General features: G+C 38.3%; 1 protein-coding gene across 1 annotated transcript in view; it reads left to right on the top strand.

Annotated features, from left to right (window-relative positions):
* Positions 1-22,065, top strand: part of KCNU1 (potassium calcium-activated channel subfamily U member 1) — a 149,851-nt gene that overhangs the window by 9,724 nt on the left and 118,062 nt on the right. Inside the window, exons 3-9 of the mRNA XM_059156311.1 lie at positions 10,164-10,225; positions 11,316-11,406; positions 12,752-12,863; positions 13,855-13,930; positions 15,726-15,801; positions 20,826-20,996; positions 21,906-21,997. Of these exons, the coding sequence (XP_059012294.1) occupies positions 10,164-10,225; positions 11,316-11,406; positions 12,752-12,863; positions 13,855-13,930; positions 15,726-15,801; positions 20,826-20,996; positions 21,906-21,997 (680 nt within the window). The remainder of the gene's footprint in view (positions 1-10,163; positions 10,226-11,315; positions 11,407-12,751; positions 12,864-13,854; positions 13,931-15,725; positions 15,802-20,825; positions 20,997-21,905; positions 21,998-22,065) is intronic.

Here is a 22,065-nt window from a genome sequence, read left to right as displayed (position 1 = left end):
GCTAATATCTTATAAGCATGATGATCACAAGATGAAGTTTTTGTCAGTTGTCTGGTCTGCTAATAGAGTAACTTTCATTCTTAGAAGGTTATGTATTTGCACAATAAATAAAACAGCCTCCTTAGTTTTAAATGAAAAGATTTGTTTTTTGAAGCCAGAGGTAATTTTCCAAGGAAAAGGAGCCGCTATCAGGAATGCAATTTTGAAGGTCTCCGTTGACAGCTCTATAGACTAAACTCTAACTTTGGTTAGAAAGAACACTTTTCTTTTCTCTCTATTCCTCTCTCATGATGGGCCATGTCCCTCTCTCGGTTTCATTTAGCCTTGCTGGGGAGTTCTATATTTCATGAGTTTCAATGACATATACATGTGTACCTATAATTAATATCTTCTTATCCTTCTTAATTTCAATATCCCATTTCCCCCCATTTATTTTGTTTAATTTCATTCTCTCCCTCTGGTCAGTTTTAATGAATGACGATACTATGTGACATGCTTCCCCATCAGATCAGGATGAGAATTTTTGAATAATTTTTTTTTCTGATCCAAAGCCTGCTTCTTTTCCTATGATCCAAAAGTCTACCGGAAGCTTGGGTAAGAGCTGACTGGATGGACCCTGAGTTTATTGAGGAGACATCCCCACATCGACAGGTTTCCCCTTTGGCAGAAGATGAGGCAGGGAGCGCAAGTTCAAGCCACCAAAGGCTTAATAAGGAATAAACATGCTGCTCTACCTTGGGAAGCTTGCCTTTAAAGGAACAAACTTAACTCACACGTTGTGTTCCACGCTGTGTCTCATGGCAGAGGGCCTGGGGCCTCCACTGTCCCTCCACCGGCCATGGCGACGGGCCAGGGCGGGGCGGACTGGGCCATCTTGGGTTCCTCAAGCTTCCTCTTCACCACCTGGCATGGTTGTGGAGCGCTTTGGGCCGCTGGTGCGACGGCCCTGCCCTCCGCTGGGGCTGCTTCTCCCAGGAAGCCGGGTCAGAAAGCGGCCACACGGGTCAGCTGGGGACACAGCGACCTGGTAGAAAGAGCCAGCCCCGAAGATGGGTACGAGCCCCCGCAGGCTCTGGGATTTCTAGGGCCTGGTGGAAGGCGCTCCACGAGTTAGGGTCGGTGGTTCGCCGTCCAGCTGCAAAAGCAGGGCAGCACTGCTTAATCTGCACCCTTTGCACAGCTTCCCGTGTCCCTGTCCTGAGGGTGCTGGCAGTACTTTGTTTCCTCGTGTTCGTCAATTCACTACTGGTCACTGGGTCTCCAAGCACGGAATTGATTGTCGCTGCTGGGCCAGTTTGATGATCGGAGTCTTCCTGAGCTGCCCTCATACCTCCTCCTCAGTCAGCTCGTTAAAGGTTAGCAGGAATATCCCTTATCTATCTGGGGATCCCTGTATTCTTCTGCACAGCGGCCGCACCTCACCGGGCTTAACCTAGAAGCCGCAGGACAGCACTGCGCATGCCTGGCCCCGCGGTCCCACCGCGCTTGCGCAGCCCTTCCGCAATCCATGCTCTGTGCTGGCCTAATTTTTCCAGTTTGAATAGAATTTGTTTTACAAAAATGTTTCCTCCGAGTCCTTCTTTGGTCATGTCTCATAAACTTTCCCAAGGATTATTATTTTTATGAGTGCTTAATTCATCTTGTTTGAAATTTTAATTCTGATTTCTTGTTTGATTCATGATCTATTTAGAGGAATGCTGTCCGTTTTTGTTTCCTTGGGATAGAGTGGCCATCTATTCTACTTTGGTAAAATTTATGGTCCAAGAATATCACTATCTTTATGACTTCTGGTTTCTGAAATTTATGGGAAAATTCATTGTCGCCCCGTGCATGTTCAATTTTTATTGCTCCACTGACTTTTGAAAGAGTATGTATTATGTTTGATATATAAGCATTATTAATTATGTTATATGTATTTTCCATATCCTTAATTATTTGCTGACTGACTGAAAGGGACATGTCAAAAGTTTTCATTTTCATTTTGTAGATTTATCAAATATCTTGCCTTTCCAACACATTTTAAATTATATATTTTCTATAATATCAGTTACTGCATAAAGTTACTATTGAGTCTTACTGCTTGATTGTGCTTTTTATCTATACGAAATATTATTGTCTCAGTGGATTTGGGGGTTTTTTGCTTAAATAGTTTTGAATACAATATTAGCATGTAAGTTTGCTTTCGTTTTATTCATACTTGATTGGAATATCTTTGCCCAGCTATATGTCAATCTTTTTGTCTAATTTCCTGTTAAGTGTGTCTCTTGTAAATACCATAGAACTGGATTTCTGTTCTCTTAATGACTTAAGAATACATTTTATTAATTTACCAGGGGAATTTGATTATTCTCCTTTATGGTGATTTGTTTTATTGGTTCTCATAATACCTAGAAATTGAGTTTGCTGCATAATCGAATATCTAAATATAAGTGGCCTGAAAAAAAAAAAAAAAAAAGGAAGATAAGTTAGTAAAGAAAAGGAAAATAGGTGTTAGGCAGCTAAGAACTCTGTCATAGTCTTAGTTCCTCGTTTACTGGAGAGACCAGAATTACATGGTGACTGTGAATTTTGAGAGACCTGGCCTCAAACACTGGCTCCTCCACTTCCTACTGTGTAATCTCAGGCAAATTAACTTTTCTAAATTGGATTTCATTCATACAATATGAATAACCTCCTTTAGAGTATTGTAGGGAGAATTGTATGATAATACGTGTAAACCATTCAGGGTAAACTAAGCATTGACCATTGCCTGATATTTTCATTTATTGTTAATTTTTATTACTTTTTATTTATTTTCTTATTTCTGATTTTTATAATTCCATTTTATTTTTTTTATTATTTTATTTTATTTTATTTATTTGACAGAGAGAGAGATCACAAGTAGTGATAGGGTCCGTGATCAAAGGAGTGAGACTGATACAAAGCCAAGTTCAAGCAAAGCTTTATTTCGCACCAAGCATCAAGAATCAAACCGACAGGTTGGGGCCATCTCTTACAGAAAGCAAGACCCCTCCCAGCCTTATAGACTAACTTTTAAAGGGCAAAGGCCATGTAGTTGAACCTGGCCACACACAGGTGGCCAATGAGATTGTAACACACAGAGAAAGTTGTATAGTCATGCTAGGTCACACATGGGTGGCTAATTGAATTACAATTTACCCTATAGTAGATATTTGAACTAGCCTATCACCTTGGTCAGAATTGGGGCCCAAAAGGCGGGACACACATTCTTTAGGGAGGTAGTGATTGGATGTCTCCACTTGGCCTTACCTGCCCTTGTATTTGGGCTCTGTTACCTGGGACTGGTTAATCATATTTTACTAATTTCCCGGACTTGCTTTTAAGGAAGTCCCCTGAGGGGGGCATGGTCAGTTTAAGTTTTACTGCATAAGCAACAAAATGGCTATTCAACCGAGATGGAGCCACTCTGGCTAAGTAGGCCCTTACAATAGGCAGAGAGGCAGGCAGAGAGAGAGGAGGAAGCAGGCTTCCTGCTGAACAGAGAGTCGAATGCGGGGCTCGATTCCAGGACCCTGGGATCATGACCTGAGTCGAAGGCAGAGGCTTTAACCCACTGAGCCACCCAGGTGCCCCTATAATTCCACTTTTAATAGAATATCATAGACATACTAGGCAAGCCAAGTTCAGAACAAATTTCCCATTCTATATTTCCTCTATATATCTCCACATGTTTTATATCTATATTAAAAAAAAAAAATCTTTGGCATGTTTTCCACCACAGCACTCCTCCTTCCTTCCAGAAATTGTTGAATGAATCTGAACATTTTTCAGTTCCAGATTGCTGTTGTGGGTTTGTGGGGTTTTTTTGTTTGGTTGGTTGTTTTTTTTTGTTGTTGTTTGTTTTTGTTTTTTTGGTTTTGTTTTGTTTTTAGCATTATACATCTGGTATAAGAGCTTTTTCTTCATATTTGCTTTAGAGTCAAAAATTAATTTTACCAGTTTCATTAGGCACCAGTTTTTCTTACACAGCATGCTTTCTGTTTCTGAATGTTGTCTTTTTCTTGAGACTCTCCATTTGCAAGGGAAGGTTTGGATGGTATATTGTCATTCCTTGAATGTCCAAAACAATTTTTTTTCCTTGCTGTCACTGGTGAACAACAGTTTTGTTTGGTGGAGGATTTTTGCCTTTTCATCCTTTTTCCTAAAAGCTCTGTAAATGCAGTTGTTCCAATATCTTCTAGAACTTAAGGCTACCTGTTAGATATGAAGCTCATGTCTCTAAACTCCAAATCTACCCTCTCCTCTCTGCTTTGTGAAATGAGGCCAGGCCTCAGCAATTATATGTGTCCCAGTTTTTCCAACATTACCAGAACCAAACTCACATCATCTCAGAGGTACCACCACCAGTCAGGTCAACTAGGACCCCACCTCCAAAGTCTGAAACTCAACTCCAAAGGGCACCTCTTTTAAGATGCTAATGTTGATAATCCTGACCTTTTTTTGTTAATCTCCCAGCCAGGCTCTAGGGTGCTTCTTTCACTTACTGTCTCTATATTATCCCCATCTTTTCCTTTTACATTTCCAATCCTCCAGTTCTGTTTAACAGATTTTTAGAATCTCACTGGGAACATTAATTGTAATTTGACAAAGCTTATTTACATGTTCTCTGTTAATGCTTTCACTGAAGGTCATTTTATTTTTTTCCATTTCTCTCTGACTGCTTTCCCAAGTGCATCTGGGAAAAGTAGTGCTGCTGCTGCTAGCCAAGAGGTCCCCCATCAGCCATTGTGTGGCAACAATCTCCCCCAGGCCCTTCTGGCTTTGTGGCTTCATCTTCAGTGTATGAGCTCAGATGAGGGGGCTTTCTACCTCCTGTGCACTCCCAAACAGTCATGGCTTCCAGGTTTTGCCTCCCCAACCCAAGAAAAGTTTACGTGTCCTCTCGGAATTTCCTCCAATTTTTGCCTGACTTACTTTGCAGTGTTCATAAGCTGCTAGCTCCCAATGCCTGTTTTTGATTGGGTATAAATTTTTCTGTTTGTTATATATTATTTCTGGATAATATTCTTTTGGTTTGTGGCATGAGGTTGGTATTGTTCTTAGTTTGAATGAAACTAAATTTTTTTCTTTTTCGGGGAGTGGGGCAGTAATTTCTGTGGGTGGGAGGATTGTAAACATATGGCCTACCATCATCTTTCTGGAAGCCTGTCAGTAAATGCTTTATACTTGAAGAATCACTTAGTAAGAGAGAAAAAAAAAATCAGGTGTAAAGAGCAGAAAAACATTTCATGGAAACTATTAATAATTATCAATACTGAGATATATGTATATAATTTCCACATATCCATACCCAACATCTGTCCTGAGCTGCAAAATACATTTCTAACTGCTGTTAGACCCAGAAACCTAGTTATATCCCTCCTGACACTTACCATAGATATTAAATGGAACTTATAGTGAGAGCTGAGATCCCAAAGAAATAGATGCCAGTAACTCTCAGGTATTAAGTAAGCTGCAGCATTGCCACTTACAAACCAACTGGAAGAAAACCAGTTAAAGCTCTTAGCTTGTTACCCAATTACATGCAAATTAGGGTAAGCCAGTTCTTCATCTGTTCTAGAAAATAACCTTTGTCAGATATATCATTTACTAATATTTCTCCCATTCTGCAGGTTGCCTTTTAGTTTTCTTGATTGTTTCCTTCACTATGCAGGAAATTTTTATTTTGCTGAAGTCCCAATATTTTATTTTTGCTTTTGTTTCTCTTTCTTCCAGAGTCCTATCTAGAAAGAAGTCCATGTTAAAAAGGTTACTGCCTCTGTTCTTAGGATTTTTATGGTTTCCATTCTCACATTTAGGTCTTTAATCTATTTTGAATTTATTTTTTTGTATGGTGTAAGAAAGAAGTCCAATTTCATTCTTTTGCATGTTGCTGTCCAGTTTTTCCAATATCATTTTGATGAAGTTTTAAAATATAGGTGAGGTTTGGTGGGGTGAAGTCCCCAGCCAATGATCAAGAAAGAATTCTTGAGACATCTTTGGTGCAAAATGGTGGTTTATTAAGGCATGGGGACAGGACCCCTGGGCAGGAAGAGCTGCTGCCCTGGGGTTGTGAGGGGTGACGGATTATGTACCAGGGGGGTGGGTGAAGTATGGAAAAGAGAGGTTTCAGTAGAACTTGCATATGCTAAAGAGGACCTACAAAATACCAGATACCAGAGGACTTGCCATTGCCAAGGTTGTTTTGCCCTCTATCAAGGTATTAACATTAAGATGGGTGGGAGATTCCTAAAGAATGTCACATATGTCCCACCCAGGAGTAGGGGTGGGGGAAGGTTGGGGAGGTTGGAGGGTGTCAGCTTTGTCCTGCTTTGTTGAAGAAGGAAATTAATTTACCTATATAGTTGTGGGTTTATTTTTGGGTTTTCTATTTTGTTCCATTGATCCAAGTGTCTATTTTTGTGCCACTACCATACTTTTTGATTACTATAGCTTTTTAATACAACTTGAAGTCCCGAATTGTGATGCCTTTTCTTTTCTTTTCCAAGTTTGCTTTGGCAGTTTGAATCTTTTTGTGGTTCCATACAAAGTTTAGGATTGTTTATTCTATTTCTGTGAAAAATGCTGTTGGTGTTTTGAGAGGGATTACTTTAAATGAGTAGATTGTTTTGGTAGTATAAACATTTAACAATATTTGTTTTTCCAATCCTTGGACATGGAATGTTTTTTTCATTTCTTTGTGTCATCATCAATTTCTTTTGTCAGTATTTTATAGTTTTTAGAATAGTGGTCTTTTACCTCTTTGGTTAGGTTTATTCCTAGATATCTCATTGTTTTGTTTTGTTTTTTGTGAAATTTAGATTTTTTTTCTTTTCACTGCTTCATTATCGGTGTATAGAAATGGAACAGATTTTTGTGTACTGGTTTTGTATTCCGTGACTTTACTGAATTCATTTAATAGTTCTAGGAGATTTTGAATGATATTGTTTGGGTTCTTTATATAGAGTATCATGTCATCTGCAAATAGTGAAAATTTTACTTCTTCCATGCTGATCTCTGGATGCCTTTTATTTGTTTTTTTGTCTGATTGCTGTGGCTAGGACTTCTAGTACTACATTAAATCACAGTGGTGAGACTGGACATTCCTGTCTTGTTCCCAGCCATAGAGGAAAAGCGCTCCGTTTTTCACCCCTGAGGATGATATTAGCTGTGGGTTTTTCATATATGATCTTTATTATGTTGAGGTATGTTCCTTCTAAACCTACTTTGTTGGGGGTTTTTATCATGAATTGATGCTTTACTTTGTCAATTGCTTTTTTTTTTTTGCATCTACTGAAATAATCATATCATTCTTATTCTTTCTTTTATTAATGTGGTGTATCATGTTGAGTGACTTTGAATATTGAACCACTTGATTGTGGTGAATGATTTAAAGACCTTACAAAACTCAACATCTGAAAAATAAATAATCCAATTAACAAATGAGTAGAAGACATGAATTTTTTCAAAGAAGACATACGACTGACCAATAGACCCATGAAGAGATGCCCAAAATCTCTCATCATCAGGGAAATACAAATCAAAACAACAATGAAGTAATCACCTCACAACTGTAAGACCTGCTAAAATCAACAACACAAGAAACAACAGATCCTGGCAAGGATATGGAGAAAGGGGAACATTTTTGCACTGTTGGTGGGAATGCAAACTAGTGCAGCCACCCTAGAAAACAGTATGGAGTCTCCTCAAAAAATTAAAAATAGAGCTACACTATGATCCAGCAATTGCACTACTAGGTATTAATATATATATATATATATATATATATATATATATATATATATTATATATGTGTGTGTGTGTGTGCATACACATACACACTAAACTAATTCAAGGGGATATATACACCCCATTGTTTAAGCAACATTATCTATAATCGTCAAATTATGGAAATAGTCCAAGTGTCCATCAGCTGATGAACAGTTAAAGAAGATGTAGTATATATTTACCTGACCATAAAAAAGGATGAAATCTTGCCATTTGCAATGAAATGGATGGAAGTAGAGGGTATTATGCTAAGTGAAATAAATGAGTCAGAGAAAGCCAAATACCACATGATTTCATGCGTATGTAGAAATTAAAAAACAAAACAAGTGAGCAAAGGGGGAAAAAAGGAAAGGAGGCAAACCAAGAAACAGATTCTTAACTATAAAGAACAAACTGATGGTTATCAAGGGGAGGTAGGTGGGGGGAATGGAGGAAATAGGTAATGGGGATTAAGGAGTGCCGGTGATGAGCACTGAGTGATGTATGAGTGTTGAGTCACCATATTGCACACCTAAAATCAATGTTACATTGTATGTTAACTAACTAGATTTAAATAAAAATGTTTAAAAAAAAGTAAAATTGGAAATAGAGGAGGATTTTTAGAGCAAGTTCTGTTATGGCAGAGGTGTGGGAGAGCTTTTGTCTCATGTCAAGCCTAAGGAAAGACGCTTGAGAGTTTCCACTCAGAATTTTCAGTTTGCATCTTTGAGAATGCTGGGGACACAGAGGACTGACATCTGGCTCATTTGTGATAAGGGGCCATTGAGCTAGCTGCTCTAGGCAGAAATTGTCACACTGAAGATAATCTCCACTGTTTGTTGAGGCAAAGAATGCTAGACTTGTTCCCAGAGCCAGATTTGGGTCACATGTAAGAGTCTTCTCTTATCTGCTCAAGTAGGCATCTGGAGGGGTACAGGTCCCAGCAGAATAAAGGCATGTGAGGTGTACCGAGAAAAAAGCTGTGAGCAACCAGTTCGAGAAGATGTTTCCACCCAATTCAAGGGAACTGTAAAGGGGGACCCTTAGTGATTAAGTATTATCTCTACCGCAGTTCTTCTCCCAGCTCCCCTTGCATTTCTGATCCCCTTTACCTAGCTTAACTTTATTTTCCTAGCATATAACTGCTAACATATCATGCAAGTTACATATCAGTTGTCTTTATTTATTGCCTACACTGTAAGATCCATAAAGGCAAGATCTTTCGTGTATGCTGTTCACTGATAGATCCCCATCACCAGAATAATATTTGGGTCATGATAGGTACTAAAAAAATGCTCATTACATTTGAATATGAATTGAATTGGTATCTCCCAAGAGCAATGAAACAGCCCATACAAATAAACATTAAACACCTCCCATTCTCAGAGCTCCAGGGTGAGAGCCTACCAATCGAACAGCAATCAAGTCCAGCATTTCTTCTTCTGACCTCCCTCTTCTGTTTACTCTCTGACACTGACCTACAATTCTAGAGCAACCAGAGGTAGGCTAGTCTGTGGGCAACTAGAAGTAAAAACTCAGAGAGGGTTAATAGAGAGGAAACCAACCCCTTTTCCCAGTATAGGTAACCTGCCCAAGGAACACCTGAGGTGGAAGGGAGTAAAGCTTTAATTATAACAAAATTCAATTTTATTATTAGTATTACCAACACTACACTGGACTGAACATAGAAAAACAAATGGCTCAGAAACTAAGAATGACTGGAGGAATGTTAATGTACCTTAAGTTAATCTGAAAAGTTATGGAGGCTTCAGAATGTTTCATCCAAATGCCTTGATGGTTTTGAAGGGGTAAATTTCCGATTACATTCTGCCAGCTCTACTTCTTTGACAAACAAAGTACATTTCTGTGTTAAATGCACTCATTTTTCTTTTTCTTACTTACAGCACATTCCTTCCTGTAAAAATCCTGACTATCCTTTAAATGGACATGTGGGGACTGTTTCTTCTCCAGTATCACAAGCAATTCTCATCCAGAGCCAATATCCTATAGCCCTGATATTTGCATGTAATAAAGTGTGTAACACATATTAAGCACTTCATAAATGTTTGAAGAGTGAAGGAATGAATAAATGATAGGACTTCTTGAAATCGGAAGGCTTTATGAGCAGTATGAGGGACAAGTTGTTTATTCTTAAGTTTGTGGAAATTAACATTATGTAAGTAAAATGAGTGGGTGCTTGTCATTTACTGAATACCCAGGAAAGTTCCAATCAATTTTTCTTCAATGAGTGCATGCTAATGGAAATGAATGTGTGAAAAATGGCTACGTATATATAGGTAAGGTTAAAAGAGAAAATACAATTTTTTTTGGTTTGTTTATTCATCTTTATATCAAGAAAGTTATTTGTACATCAGTCCTTTTCTTTTTCTTTGCAGGTGATCCTTGTATTTGTACTAAGCATTGGGTCTCTTGTAATCTATTTCATCAACTCTTCTGAGTAAGTAAAATCCCCAGTTTCCCTTGTCTGCTATGTCAGTAGGTTGCCAGCTAATCTGGAATTTTCTGTCAAGAATAATGCTTACCATGCTTTTAGATATACACACACACAAACTCATAAAGAACGGTAAGGCATTACACCCAATTCCACAAAAAAAAAATATGCAAGTTTCCCCTGTATCCTATGACCATGCATTGCTAGAGGCTGAGGTAATGGACACAGGTCTGTTCTAGAATCTCTGAGACTGGAAGCCTCCACCTGTGGTCTCCATCCTTGGCCCCTGGGTGTCCATTTAGGAGGGTGTTCTATGCCTTTGGAGTCCCTATGTGTTGAAACAGAAGTTCTACAGTTGTTTCAGGTTTCTCATGGGCTTCAAACAACTTTGGATGGTTTTGAGAAAGGCAAATGCTACTTCTAACCTGGGAAAAAGGTGCATGTTATTGTCTGCTCTTCTCTAATGCCAATCTCTTCTCTATGCCCAAGTTAGAATGGTTTCTTGGACACAACCCAATCTAATATGAACTCCACACTGATCAGCTGGAAATTACATTTGATTTCCAGCTAAAGTAAAAATTAGGATTACAGGGCCACTGAAGTAGGGCAATTTTAGAAAGCCTAGGGAAACTAGCAGCATTTGTTTTGTGGTCTCCCTACTGATTTTAGGAAATTTTCCCTAAATTTAGGTTCAGATCAATCCATTTGACTTAGAGTAGCTCTGTACCAGAAAGGTACAGAAGCCAGAATGTTCTTGCTATATAGATGGTTTTGCTAAACCAAGAAGAGCCACATAATCTTTATACCCCTGAATCCTTATTGATAAAGAAGAAATAGAACCAGTAAGCTCTGTGAAAGGAAGAGCAGGTAATTGTCCTGTTATTTTCAGCTCTGTGTGCAGTCTGTGGTTTTGTTTGTGCACACCTCTCTTCCCAAGAGAAAAGTAATTTCCTTATGATGTGAATTTAAGTGTCTTGGATTAACCATTCATGGTGAATAAATAGAACATTGACTACACTTTCTCTTCATTTGGGCTTGTACAGTCAGAACTTTTAAAATGTACATATTTATACATTGCTCTTGTTTTCTTTTCCAGCCCTGTTGGAAGCTGTTCTTCATATGAAGACAAAACCATCCCTATTGATTTGACTTTCAATGTGTTCTTTAGTTTCTATTTTGGGTTAAGAGTAAGTATCTATGGAAAGTGGGAATAAACAGATGAACACAACAGGTGCAACCCAAAGAGCTCTGTATGTGCCTTAGCTGTACAATCTGCCTATGTTTTCAGGCTCTAAAACTAGAGGGTCTGTGCCCTAAATTGTCCAATATATAAAGAGGCATGAAAACTCTCTCTTGTACTTGAAACTGTATCTAGGCCAAAAATCCCAATGCAAATGAAAATGATTCCTTTTTAAATGTCACCACCCTGTCACACTGTCCTCCTTATTGGCTTCCTACCTATCACTGAGAAAGCTTTGTTAATAACCACAAGCTAGCAAACGTGAGTAATAGCCTCTGAAGACGTCATTGGTTCCACTGATGCCACTGATGGCATATGTGCCATATAACTATATAAAATAGTTTCATATCTTTGTTTCAATTTTTGTTATCCATTTATTAAATAGTTCTCTCATTCTGCAGGCATTTATGGAGGATCCATCTAGAACTAGATTTCATTGTATTTATCCATCCCATGTTTATGGGAGACTCTGTGTATGTGTGTGAGTGTGTGTGTGTTTGTGTGTGTGTTTATGACCTTCCTTCAAAACTCTGACCACACTGACCATCAAAATCTTTTTACTGTAATCTCCCTCTGGAACTACTAACTTTCTTAATCTAAATAGGGAAGCTCAGACACAGAGTTGGCCAGTCAAGCTTTTAGATAGTTGTACTTTTACCATTGAAGGCCATCCTAAATCTTCATTGCTCACAACTAGGAGGCTTTATCAAAGCGATTATAGAAATCAGAAAGTTCTAGGAGCAGCAAGAAGGTCAAAGTGTTTATTCTGAAGTGTGAGAGTTAAGATCTGGTGAGTAAAATGGATTCATGTTCATTTATTGAACACCCACTAAAGGTACTGTCCTTACGTCTAGATGAATATATATGTATTTATCTATACTAACATATTCATCTATATAGCTATCTGTGCGTGCATGTGTGTGTGTGTGTGTCTGTGTGTGTGTATGTCTGCCTATAATAGAATGAGATCAAAGCTTCAGTGGATGAGTGAAATGTAGCTGAATGCAGCCACTCTTAGGTTCATTTTAAAATTCTTGAGGGTAGGGGCGCCTGGGTGGCTCAGTGGGTTAAGCCGCTGCCTTCGGCTCAGGTCATGATCTCAGGGTCCTGGGATCGAGTCCCACATCGGGCTCTCTGCTCAGCAGGGGGCCTGCTTCCCCCTCTCTCTCTGTGATCTCTTCCCTTCCTCTCTCCTACTGTGATCTCTCTCTATCAAATAAATAAATAAAATCTTTAAAAATAAAAATTCTTGAGGGTAACAGAATTTGGAGTCTTTTGTTTCTATTTCATAGTTTGTGGCAGCTGATGACAAGATCAAGTTCTGGTTGGAGATGAATTCAATCGTGGACATCTTTACTGTTCCACCAACCTTTATTTCTTATTATTTGAAGAGTAACTGGCTAGGTAAGTGTATTGTGGGAATCAGGATCAATCTCTCTCAAAAAAAAAAAAAAAAATCTACATTCACTCATAAGGATCCTTCATTTTTCTTTAAAGCTTAAATGCTATTTAAAATTTTTCTCGTCATGATTAGATAGTTTTGTAACATATTTTCAGCACTTATTTTTTTTAACTCAGTGCCTGATGGTGTACCTGATGCAGAGTAAGTGACAGTATTTGTTTATTGTTTACTGTTTGCTGACTGGCTCGTCCACAACCCAAGAGGTGAGGCCCAGACAGCCCATCCTCCTCCTGCAGCACCTTTATGACGCTGGAATCCCACAGGGACTGGAAGACATGAAAAGCATCTCTGGATCTTTAAAAACTCTAAATCCTCCTATCTGGATAGGCTGTGACATGTTAGACATTTACCTAATTATTTTGTCTTCAGTGTAGACGTAGGGACAGCACATGAGAATTAGATGGCTTTTATCAGATTTTATGGAATTTGTACTATTATCTATTGCCTGTCAAATATTCTTTGCCATCCCAGTTCTCAAATTATGTAAAGTAAAACATCACGTGAAAAGTGAGAAACAGATCGTAGAGATTCTATAGTGAAGAGTTTAAGTGGTTTATGAGTCATGGACTGTCTGTTCTAAAGAGGAGTTCAATAGAGTTAGATGTTGAGTCATGTTTATGATACATGAGCCATGCTTCTGCAGGCTTTACATTATTAGCTCAATAGCCCTATGAGGTGGGTACTTACAATTCCCATTTTGCAGATGAGGAACTAGGAAAGTTAAGGGAACTGCTTTAGATTATACCAGCTGTTTAGTGTCAGGGTCAGAATTTGAGGTAGAGGTCGTGCTCCTAAACCTGTGGTGTCTTACCTTGTATTTGAGCATCTCTAGGAGAAGAAGAGTATAAATAGCCCCAATTGTGTTATAACACAGAGTTCTCCCTGAAGTGACCCTCTCCTTTCGGCAGATTTCTCCTTTTGATTGCTTTGTAGGTTTACGGTTCTTAAGAGCTTTGCGACTGCTAGAACTCCCTCAAATCCTGCAAATTCTCCGAGCCATCAGAACCAGGTAAGTGTTAGCCCTGCCTTAAATCCTGTTTACTTGCTGGTTTGGATTAGGATATTAAAATGTAAACTGAACCTTCAACTTATTTCCCATCAGAATTTCAGTGCAAATCCCATGAAATCCCTTAGCTCCCAAGACACTATCTACTCACTCACTCCCATTGTATTCCTATCAGATGGTGGCTGAGAAGTTTGCCATCACTTGGAAGAGTTTGTTTTTTCTTTGTTTTGCAGAGCTACAATGTGTAAGTCCATTTACACTTTAATTCTGCCTTTCCCCTCAAAAGAGTTTCAAAATAATAGTAATTCACAGGCTTTGGTTCTACCTACTTGCTATCATGACTCACTTCTCTTCTGTCTAGGAATGTAAGATCAATTTCTCTGAGCATGAGGTAACCAGTAGCAGCCGTGAAATTGCTTACAAAAATAGAACCACCTAATTATCTAAAAAAAAAAAAAAAAAAAAAAAAAAAAGTTCAAAGTACCTGGAACAGCAATACTTCTAAAGTTTTAAGCAGTTTGGTTTAATGTTACCTATTGAAAATCTTCATGCCTCTATGTTCTCCCTAGAAGCATCAAATTTTATAGGCCAGGTGGATTTCACTGCTAAGTGTTCATGCAGTCGGGACTAGGCTGTTCTTGTGTAACAGGTGGCCCTACCTGAAAACCATAGAGATTTCAGCTAAATTCTAGAGCTTTACTTTAGTAAATTGGAGCTTGTCTGATCACTTTCACTCAAAGATCCTGGTGTGAGTTTAGCAATATAAGACATTTCTGTGATTGACTCAAAATTCCATTTTACAAACCCATTCTCTGGATTCCTAGGATACTGTGCTTTGTACTGTTACTTTAGACAATGTAGAAATGTATCAAATGCATTTTATGATGATAAACATATATTTTTAAAAGTAATATAGTATCAGGGTAGTGGATGTCATAGCAATGTGTAAAGTTTTTGAACAGAGTATGTGACTGGCTGTGTTCAGAGCTGGGCATCTCAGACCCCTCATGTGTATATGAATCAAGCAGAGGATGCAGATCTATAATCAGGGGTGGAGTCTGGGATCTTGCATTTCTAATAATGCTCCCAGGTAAATATACCATTGCTTCTGGCACAGAAGAGTAGCCAGATTTTATGCACTATTGGGTATTTACCCTAAAGACAAAAATGTGGTGATCCAAACGGACATGTGCACCTGAATGTTTATAGCAGCAGTGTCCACAATAACCAAACTATGGAAAGAACCTAGATTTCCATCAACAGATGAATGGATAAAGAAGATGTGGTATATATACACAGTGGAATACTATGCAGCCATCAAAAAAACAAATCCTGCCATTTGCAATGATGTGGATGAAAATAGAGGGTATTATGCCAAGGGAAATAAGTCAGAGAAAGACAAATATCATATGCTCTCACTGATATGAGGAATTTGAGAGTCAGGATGGGGGTTTGTGGGGTGAAGGGATGGAAAAAAATGAAACAAAATGGGACCAGGGAGGGAGACAAAGCACAAGAGTCTCTTAATCTCAGGAAACAAACTGAGAGTTGCTGGGAGGTAGGGGGTAGGGATAGGCTGGCTGGGTTATGGACATTGGGGAGGGTATGTGCTATGGTGAGTGCTGTGAAATGGGTTAAGGCTGATGATTCACAGAAATGTATCTCCGGGGCAAATAATACATTATATGTTTAAAAACAAAACAAAACAAAAACAAAAAGTAACCAGAATTTAGAGGACAGGGTATTGTTTTCCTGGATCCATTCAGAGCCAAACAGTTTTTTGTCTTTCTTCCTCTAGCAATGAAGTGAAGTTTTCCAAACTGCTATCAATAGTCCTTAGTACCTGGTTCACTGCTGCAGGATTCATTCACTTGGTAAGCATCTCATCAAACTCTCTAATCTTGCTGGTCAGCATGAATATCTTTTCTTTTAAAAATGCAGGCAAACATTCTCAACTCCTGTCTTGTTGTATAAGTTTGTCATTTTACTTTCCCTTTGTGGGTCTTCTATACCTCCATATTTTTCACAAATACATGGTGCTTGTACTCAAGGTATCTATGTTCCTTCTTTCAACTTTCAAAACTTGCTCTCAGGAAAGGTTCTAACAAGCTTACCCTTCAAAAGAATAAGCAACAGGTGAATCGTATTGCTATATCTTCATAGAGGTCTCAGATTCTACAAAAGAATAAAAAGTCAAAGAAATGAAGGTAAGAGATTTTCACACTAATGAAGGTGGAGAGTTGTGGGAGAGGAATTGGTGAGTTGCAAAGGGGAGCTTTGGGGCTTTCTTAGTTCTCCTGAAATCAATCTGCATTTATAGCTGCCTCCTTTGCCTGTAGGAAAGGCTCATTCTTATCTCACATAATCGACATCATAATAAATAGATTTCAACCATAAGGAACAAACTCCTGGACTTTATTGCTTGAGGACAGTTGAGGAACAGTCATTTAAAATGCAAAAATTGAAGTAGGGTCGTTTTTCTTGGAGAAAAATGAAACAAAAAATAAATACAGCAAGCATCTTTTCCCTTTGAGTCCTTCTTTCAAAATTAATTAAAACATTAACAATAAAAGAAATTGAAGTTACCATCTTGAGCTGTCAAGCAAAATGTCAAGCACCCAATGCACCATGATATAAAACTTTCAGAAATCTGAAACCAGCCATATCCTTCCTCAGTCCTCAAACAGGAGGGAAATTGCACTGAGAGAATAAATATCACAGCCATCTAAGCAGATCCTGGATCTAGAGGATTACACCTGGATGCATGGGCCCCCCATGGGAGCAGCAATCATCAGTGTCTTCAAGACCCATTGGTCATTGCAGGATGGTAGGCAAGAGAATGCTACAGGAGAAACCCTGGTAACAGGAAGTTTTCATCTTCAATAGCAGTTCCAATGAAGGACTCTTAGGCTGAATGTGACCTATCAACATATTTTATTTGACCTAGTTAGTTTGTGTTTTCTGTTCTTTTTCTTTTTTTAAATTGTTTTCTCACTTTTATTGGTGAGCTCAAATAAAAGTTCAGATTTCTAGATTCTTGGGGGAAATACAACGTTCTGGCAATCCACTCTACCATGATCACCAACAGTCCTACTTGAAGACTAGCTGCTCCCTGTTAAGCATGAATTCTTGGGTTGGACAGTTTCTATCAGGCTCACTTGAATCAAAGTCTCTTGCTCGTCCTTTCTAAACATGTGAACACGTGCCCTTTTTGGGCATTTGTTGGGCATCTAGTCTCCTAGGTGAGGAGACCTCCAGAGAAGGATGCATGCAGAGGAAGTTGGAGAAGCAACCAGATGGCTTGTGTGTAAGGGGTTTCACTGTAAGTAACCCCAACTTGATCTGTTGAAAACCTAGAAGAGCTAGATCCCAGAGCAAAGAAAATGGCAGATTTTCTTGGGGGAGGGTATTAGAAATGACATACCATAATGAAAGCTATAATTGTCATAGCTCACCATCTTCACATGTACTTACTGGCCTTCAGCTAAAAGTTGATATCATTAAAAGGTGAGTATTAACCAGAAAGTAATCAGGACGATGCACATGCTTAAAATCTGCCAAAAATAGCAAGGAGGTATGGTGTCAGTATAATGACAGTTCTTTAATGTAACTTTCAGAAGAATAACAATTACGAGATAATTTGTCCAAGGAAACAAAGGAGAAGTTAAGAAACAAAACGCATCCATATTTGAGGAAAAAAATGCAAATAAAAGGCTTTGAAAACTAAAAATACAAATTCAAACAAAATACATCAGGTTTGAAATAAAGGATTATTAATCAGTAACAGGAGTTGGACAAATGGGCTGAATAATACTAGGGGAAAAGGACAAAGTATTATCAGAGCTGAAAATTACAGTAGAGGGAACCAAAATGTAATCAATGTGACAGAAACATGCTTAGGAGCATGGTAGACAGTTTTACGATGAAAACACTGATGTGGAAAAGAACAAAGGAACTCCAAGCAATGTTGATTGAACAGACTATAAAATTAGTGTTCCTGAGGAAAAGGACACAGCAAATGGCACCAGAAAAATGCTTTAAAATAAAGTCTTGAATCTGTGGGCTAGAGGGTATATTGTATCCCAGAAAAAATGACCCTGAATTACATAATCCAACCATATTCTGGAGTAGTTTACTGATCTTTAAGGATAAGGGGAGAATCCAAGCAGAAGAAAGTGAAGTCTGTATAAGAGGAAGATATGAAAAACAGCCTCAGATTTCTTAACAACATCAATCAATACCAAAGGTGTTAGAGTTGGGTCTGCAAAGTTGCGTGAAAATATAGCCTATCCTGTCGTTTTAAACACTCAAGAGAAAAATAGCACCCATGAGTCCCTTTTAAAGGTATACCATGAGAGACTATGGACTCTAAGAAACAAACTGAGGAGGGGAGGGGGCTGGGGGGATGGGTAAGTCTGGCGGTGGGTATTATGGAGGGTACAGATTGCATGGAGCACTGGGGGTGGTGCATAAGCAATGAATTTTGGAACACTGAAAAAATTAAAATAAAATAAAAATATATTTTGATGGGAAAATCCAGCCACATAGGAGATAAATCAAAACCAGAAACTCAAGAAAGAGGAAAACATGGTATAAAGTAGTGTTGGTGATTAGTTAATGAATTAGAAGTAGGCTAAGATATAACTAAGGGAATTACGGCTGTAGACTATACACACTTGTACAATATAAAGATAACATAACTCGTGCACATGGTGAGGAGGTAAGAGGAGATGGGACAGCATCCTTGTGTCCTCCCCTATAGAATCTCTTTTCCAAAGATAAACAACATGGCGTTTTAAAACATGGCATTTGTTTTGAAAGATGGAGTTAAAAATAGAAAATAATTCCATGTCTTGACATTGGTCCATAATCCTTTACCTTAACTTAGCTAATTTCCCATCTGAGACGGATAGGTCTACGCTCCCAAGGTTCGAAGGAAGAGCAGAGTGGACAAGTAGGCCAGCGGGAGGCTGCCAAATCTGGGAAGGAAAGACGGGAGGAGGACCGAATCACTAAATACTCCCAGAGAGGGAGAGCTAAACCTTGAAGAGTGATTTAACCTGTGAAGGAGATTTCCAGGTGGAAATAAATTTAGTTTTCATCTATATAAAATGTGTCAGGATAGGATTGAACCCCTGTCCTGAGATGATGCTATAAAAGACTCTATGAAGTTTTAGCTTGAAATTATCTGTTAATCCTGGGGGGTACGTATGTATGTGTATATATATATATACACATACATATATATATATGACTTAAATACATATATATGTAACTTAATCTGTGTGGTTTAAACTGGTTTTCTTATAATATACTAGTCTTAGAAAACAGTGAAGACTCAGGAAGTTAGTGGAAGCAGATTAGTAGACTTCGCAACGAAATCCACTGCCAGCCATGAGAGTTAAATATAGATGTATGATCCCTTCCTTATTTTGGAGTAGGAGATTATAGGAGTCCATATGCTTAACCTACTCATCAAATTTAAGAAAAGGTCACTTTTAGGGACACCTGCATGGCTAAGTCAGGTAAGCATCTCATTTCAGCTCAGGTCATGATCTCAGGGTCCTGGGATCAAGCCCCGAATTGGCCTTCCCACTCCCTCTCCCTCTGCCCCTTCCCCATCCCTGCTTGATCTCTCTCTCAAATAAATAAATAAATAAAATATTTTTTAAAAAAACTTAAAAAAAGTCACCTTTATTTTTTTTTTTTTAAAGATTTTATTAGAGAGAGCACTAGAGAGAGCTCAAGGGGTCAGAGGAAGAGGGAGAAGCAGGCTCTCTGCGAAGCAGGGAGCCCGATGTGGGATCAATCTTAGGACAGACTATAAAATTGAACAGACTATAAAATTAGTGTTCCTGAGGAAAAGGACACAGCAAATGTGGGATCATGACCCGAGCCTAAGGCAGATGCTTCACCAACTAGCCACCCAGGTGCCCAGAAAAGGTCACTTTTAAAAAGTGATCAAATACCTGAATAAAAAGTGTTATTTCTGATTTCTGTTTTAGTTCTTAACACTGAAACAAAAAAACCTACTTTCACCAAGCATCTCTAACATTTTATCATTTTTGTGCAAAATAGAAATGTAAAACATGGGAAATAGGTAAGCTATTTGGGAAAAGAAGTCTAAAAATGGAAAAAAGAAAGTTGTATACATTATATAATTATTGTTTGTTATGTATGGTATATATCATATTTATAACTTTATGTATATACTACAAACATGAAGTATAGTGCCGTTGCCTAAGTTACTCATTTTATTTAATATAAGAAAGATATCTAATAAATTTAGTTTTCTTAAAATGTGAAGACTTAGGGAGAAATCAGAGGAAATATTCTTCAGAGTTTTTTTGTCTAATCACTGAAAATATTTTTTTTTTTTTTTTGGAGGTGGGGAATGACCTGGAAAACTTGTTTATTTGCTTTTCCTTAGACGCTTAGCCTTCATGTGCTTAAGCTCATTGAAATGAAGTGCTCATGTAAGGGCTTCTTCCTTTTTATAAGTGCTTCTTTTTTAATGATAATCCTGAGCGGGTGGAAAATGAGAATAAATAGTAATTGTCAATCTGAGAGCTTTGGAGTCTCATGACTCTCAGATTCTATAATTCAACCAATGGAAGAGAAAGATGTGGGTTGCCAGTCCTCTGGTGGAGCACTCCAAATGTGGGCTCAAGCTACATGTCACCTCAGCGTTCAGCAGTTATCACAGTGAAGTAAAACAAGACTTCACAATCACGACCCATACTTTGCAAACCCTTCAGAACAACCTGGGAATCACCTAACGCTTCCTTTGGATTGAATGGTCAAATGAGCCATTACCCAAAATGTTTTGCCTATTCTTTATAAACTTTCCCTTGGATTCCATTCAGAAACCTTTCCTGAATCTCCTCTCTTTGCACAGGTAGAAAATTCTGGTGATCCCTGGCTCAGAGGTAGAAATTCACAGAATATATCATATTTTGAGTCTGTTTACCTGGTCATGGCAACAACGTCAACTGTTGGCTTTGGAGATGTGGTAGCCAAGACATCCCTAGGACGGACCTTCATCATGTTCTTCACTCTGGGGAGTTTGGTGAAGAATATTTTTAATATCTTTACTAACCCAAAACATGTAGTTACTGGTGAGAAATAAAACAAGGTTTGAGAATGAATGTTGCATTATTCAGAGCAAGTGTCAGAGGAAATGGAAAGATATTTAGAGCCCACATTTTCCAAACTGCACCCCCTGGAGTGCATGGCATAATTGCTTGATGGACAAAGATGAGGATGATGGCAGACGAAGGAGAGCAGACTTTCCCTATTACCCTCTACACTGAATTGAGCAATGTTGTATTCCTTAATCTTTGGCCATCCAACTAAAGACTTTCTTCCAAAGAGGAGGAAGGGCATTGGAGATTTGATTTGAAGAAAATTCTGTTCTTTCCAGACCAAATGAGTAAGCTCTCTCTGAACTAGCATTCTATTTCAGATATGTAAATATCTGTCCTTGGTTCAGGAGTGTGTCTTAGACAAAGGAAACCTCCTTTTCTTTTAGTGACTTTAATTTCAATCCCTTAAAAACCATTAACAGAATTCTCTACTCTATCTTGCTGATATTCCTCTGTCCATATTGCTACATCCCTCTTTTCATTCATTTTTCCTGAATGCCTTTCTGTCCCCCCATGCTTTATTTTTTTCTAAGGCCTCAAGAAGTACCAACTCAAAGAGAAAGGCAGGTAGATGTGACTAGGCAAGCAGGAAGTTGGCCTTATTTGCTTTCATCATTTGAATGCTGCAAAGCACTTTATTCTATTTAAACAAATCCAAAGGTTGAAGTAAGGAAGAAAAATCACCTTAATCTGCCTTTTAAAAACAGTTCATAGTCATACCCCTCCTAAATAAGAGAAAGTGTTAGGTACCTTCTTTCTCCTTTATAATCTCAAAAGTTTGGACTACCCTTAGAAATAAAGACACCTAAGATTTTATTTGCTGGTCATTGTAGGTCCTGTTTGCGAATTATGTCCCTGAAATGGTGGAACTTTTTGCTAACAAGAGGAAATACACCAGTGCCTATGAAGTAGTCAAAGGGAAGAAGTAAGTATAGCTTTCAAGTATAATTTCTACAGTTTGAGAAATCCTACTAGTCACATATCCCTTTCTAA

This window comes from Mustela lutreola, chromosome 18 (genome assembly GCF_030435805.1).
Source record: "Mustela lutreola isolate mMusLut2 chromosome 18, mMusLut2.pri, whole genome shotgun sequence".
NCBI classification, from domain to species: domain Eukaryota; kingdom Metazoa; phylum Chordata; class Mammalia; order Carnivora; family Mustelidae; genus Mustela; species Mustela lutreola.
This window is presented reverse-complemented; position numbering and strand designations above follow the sequence as displayed.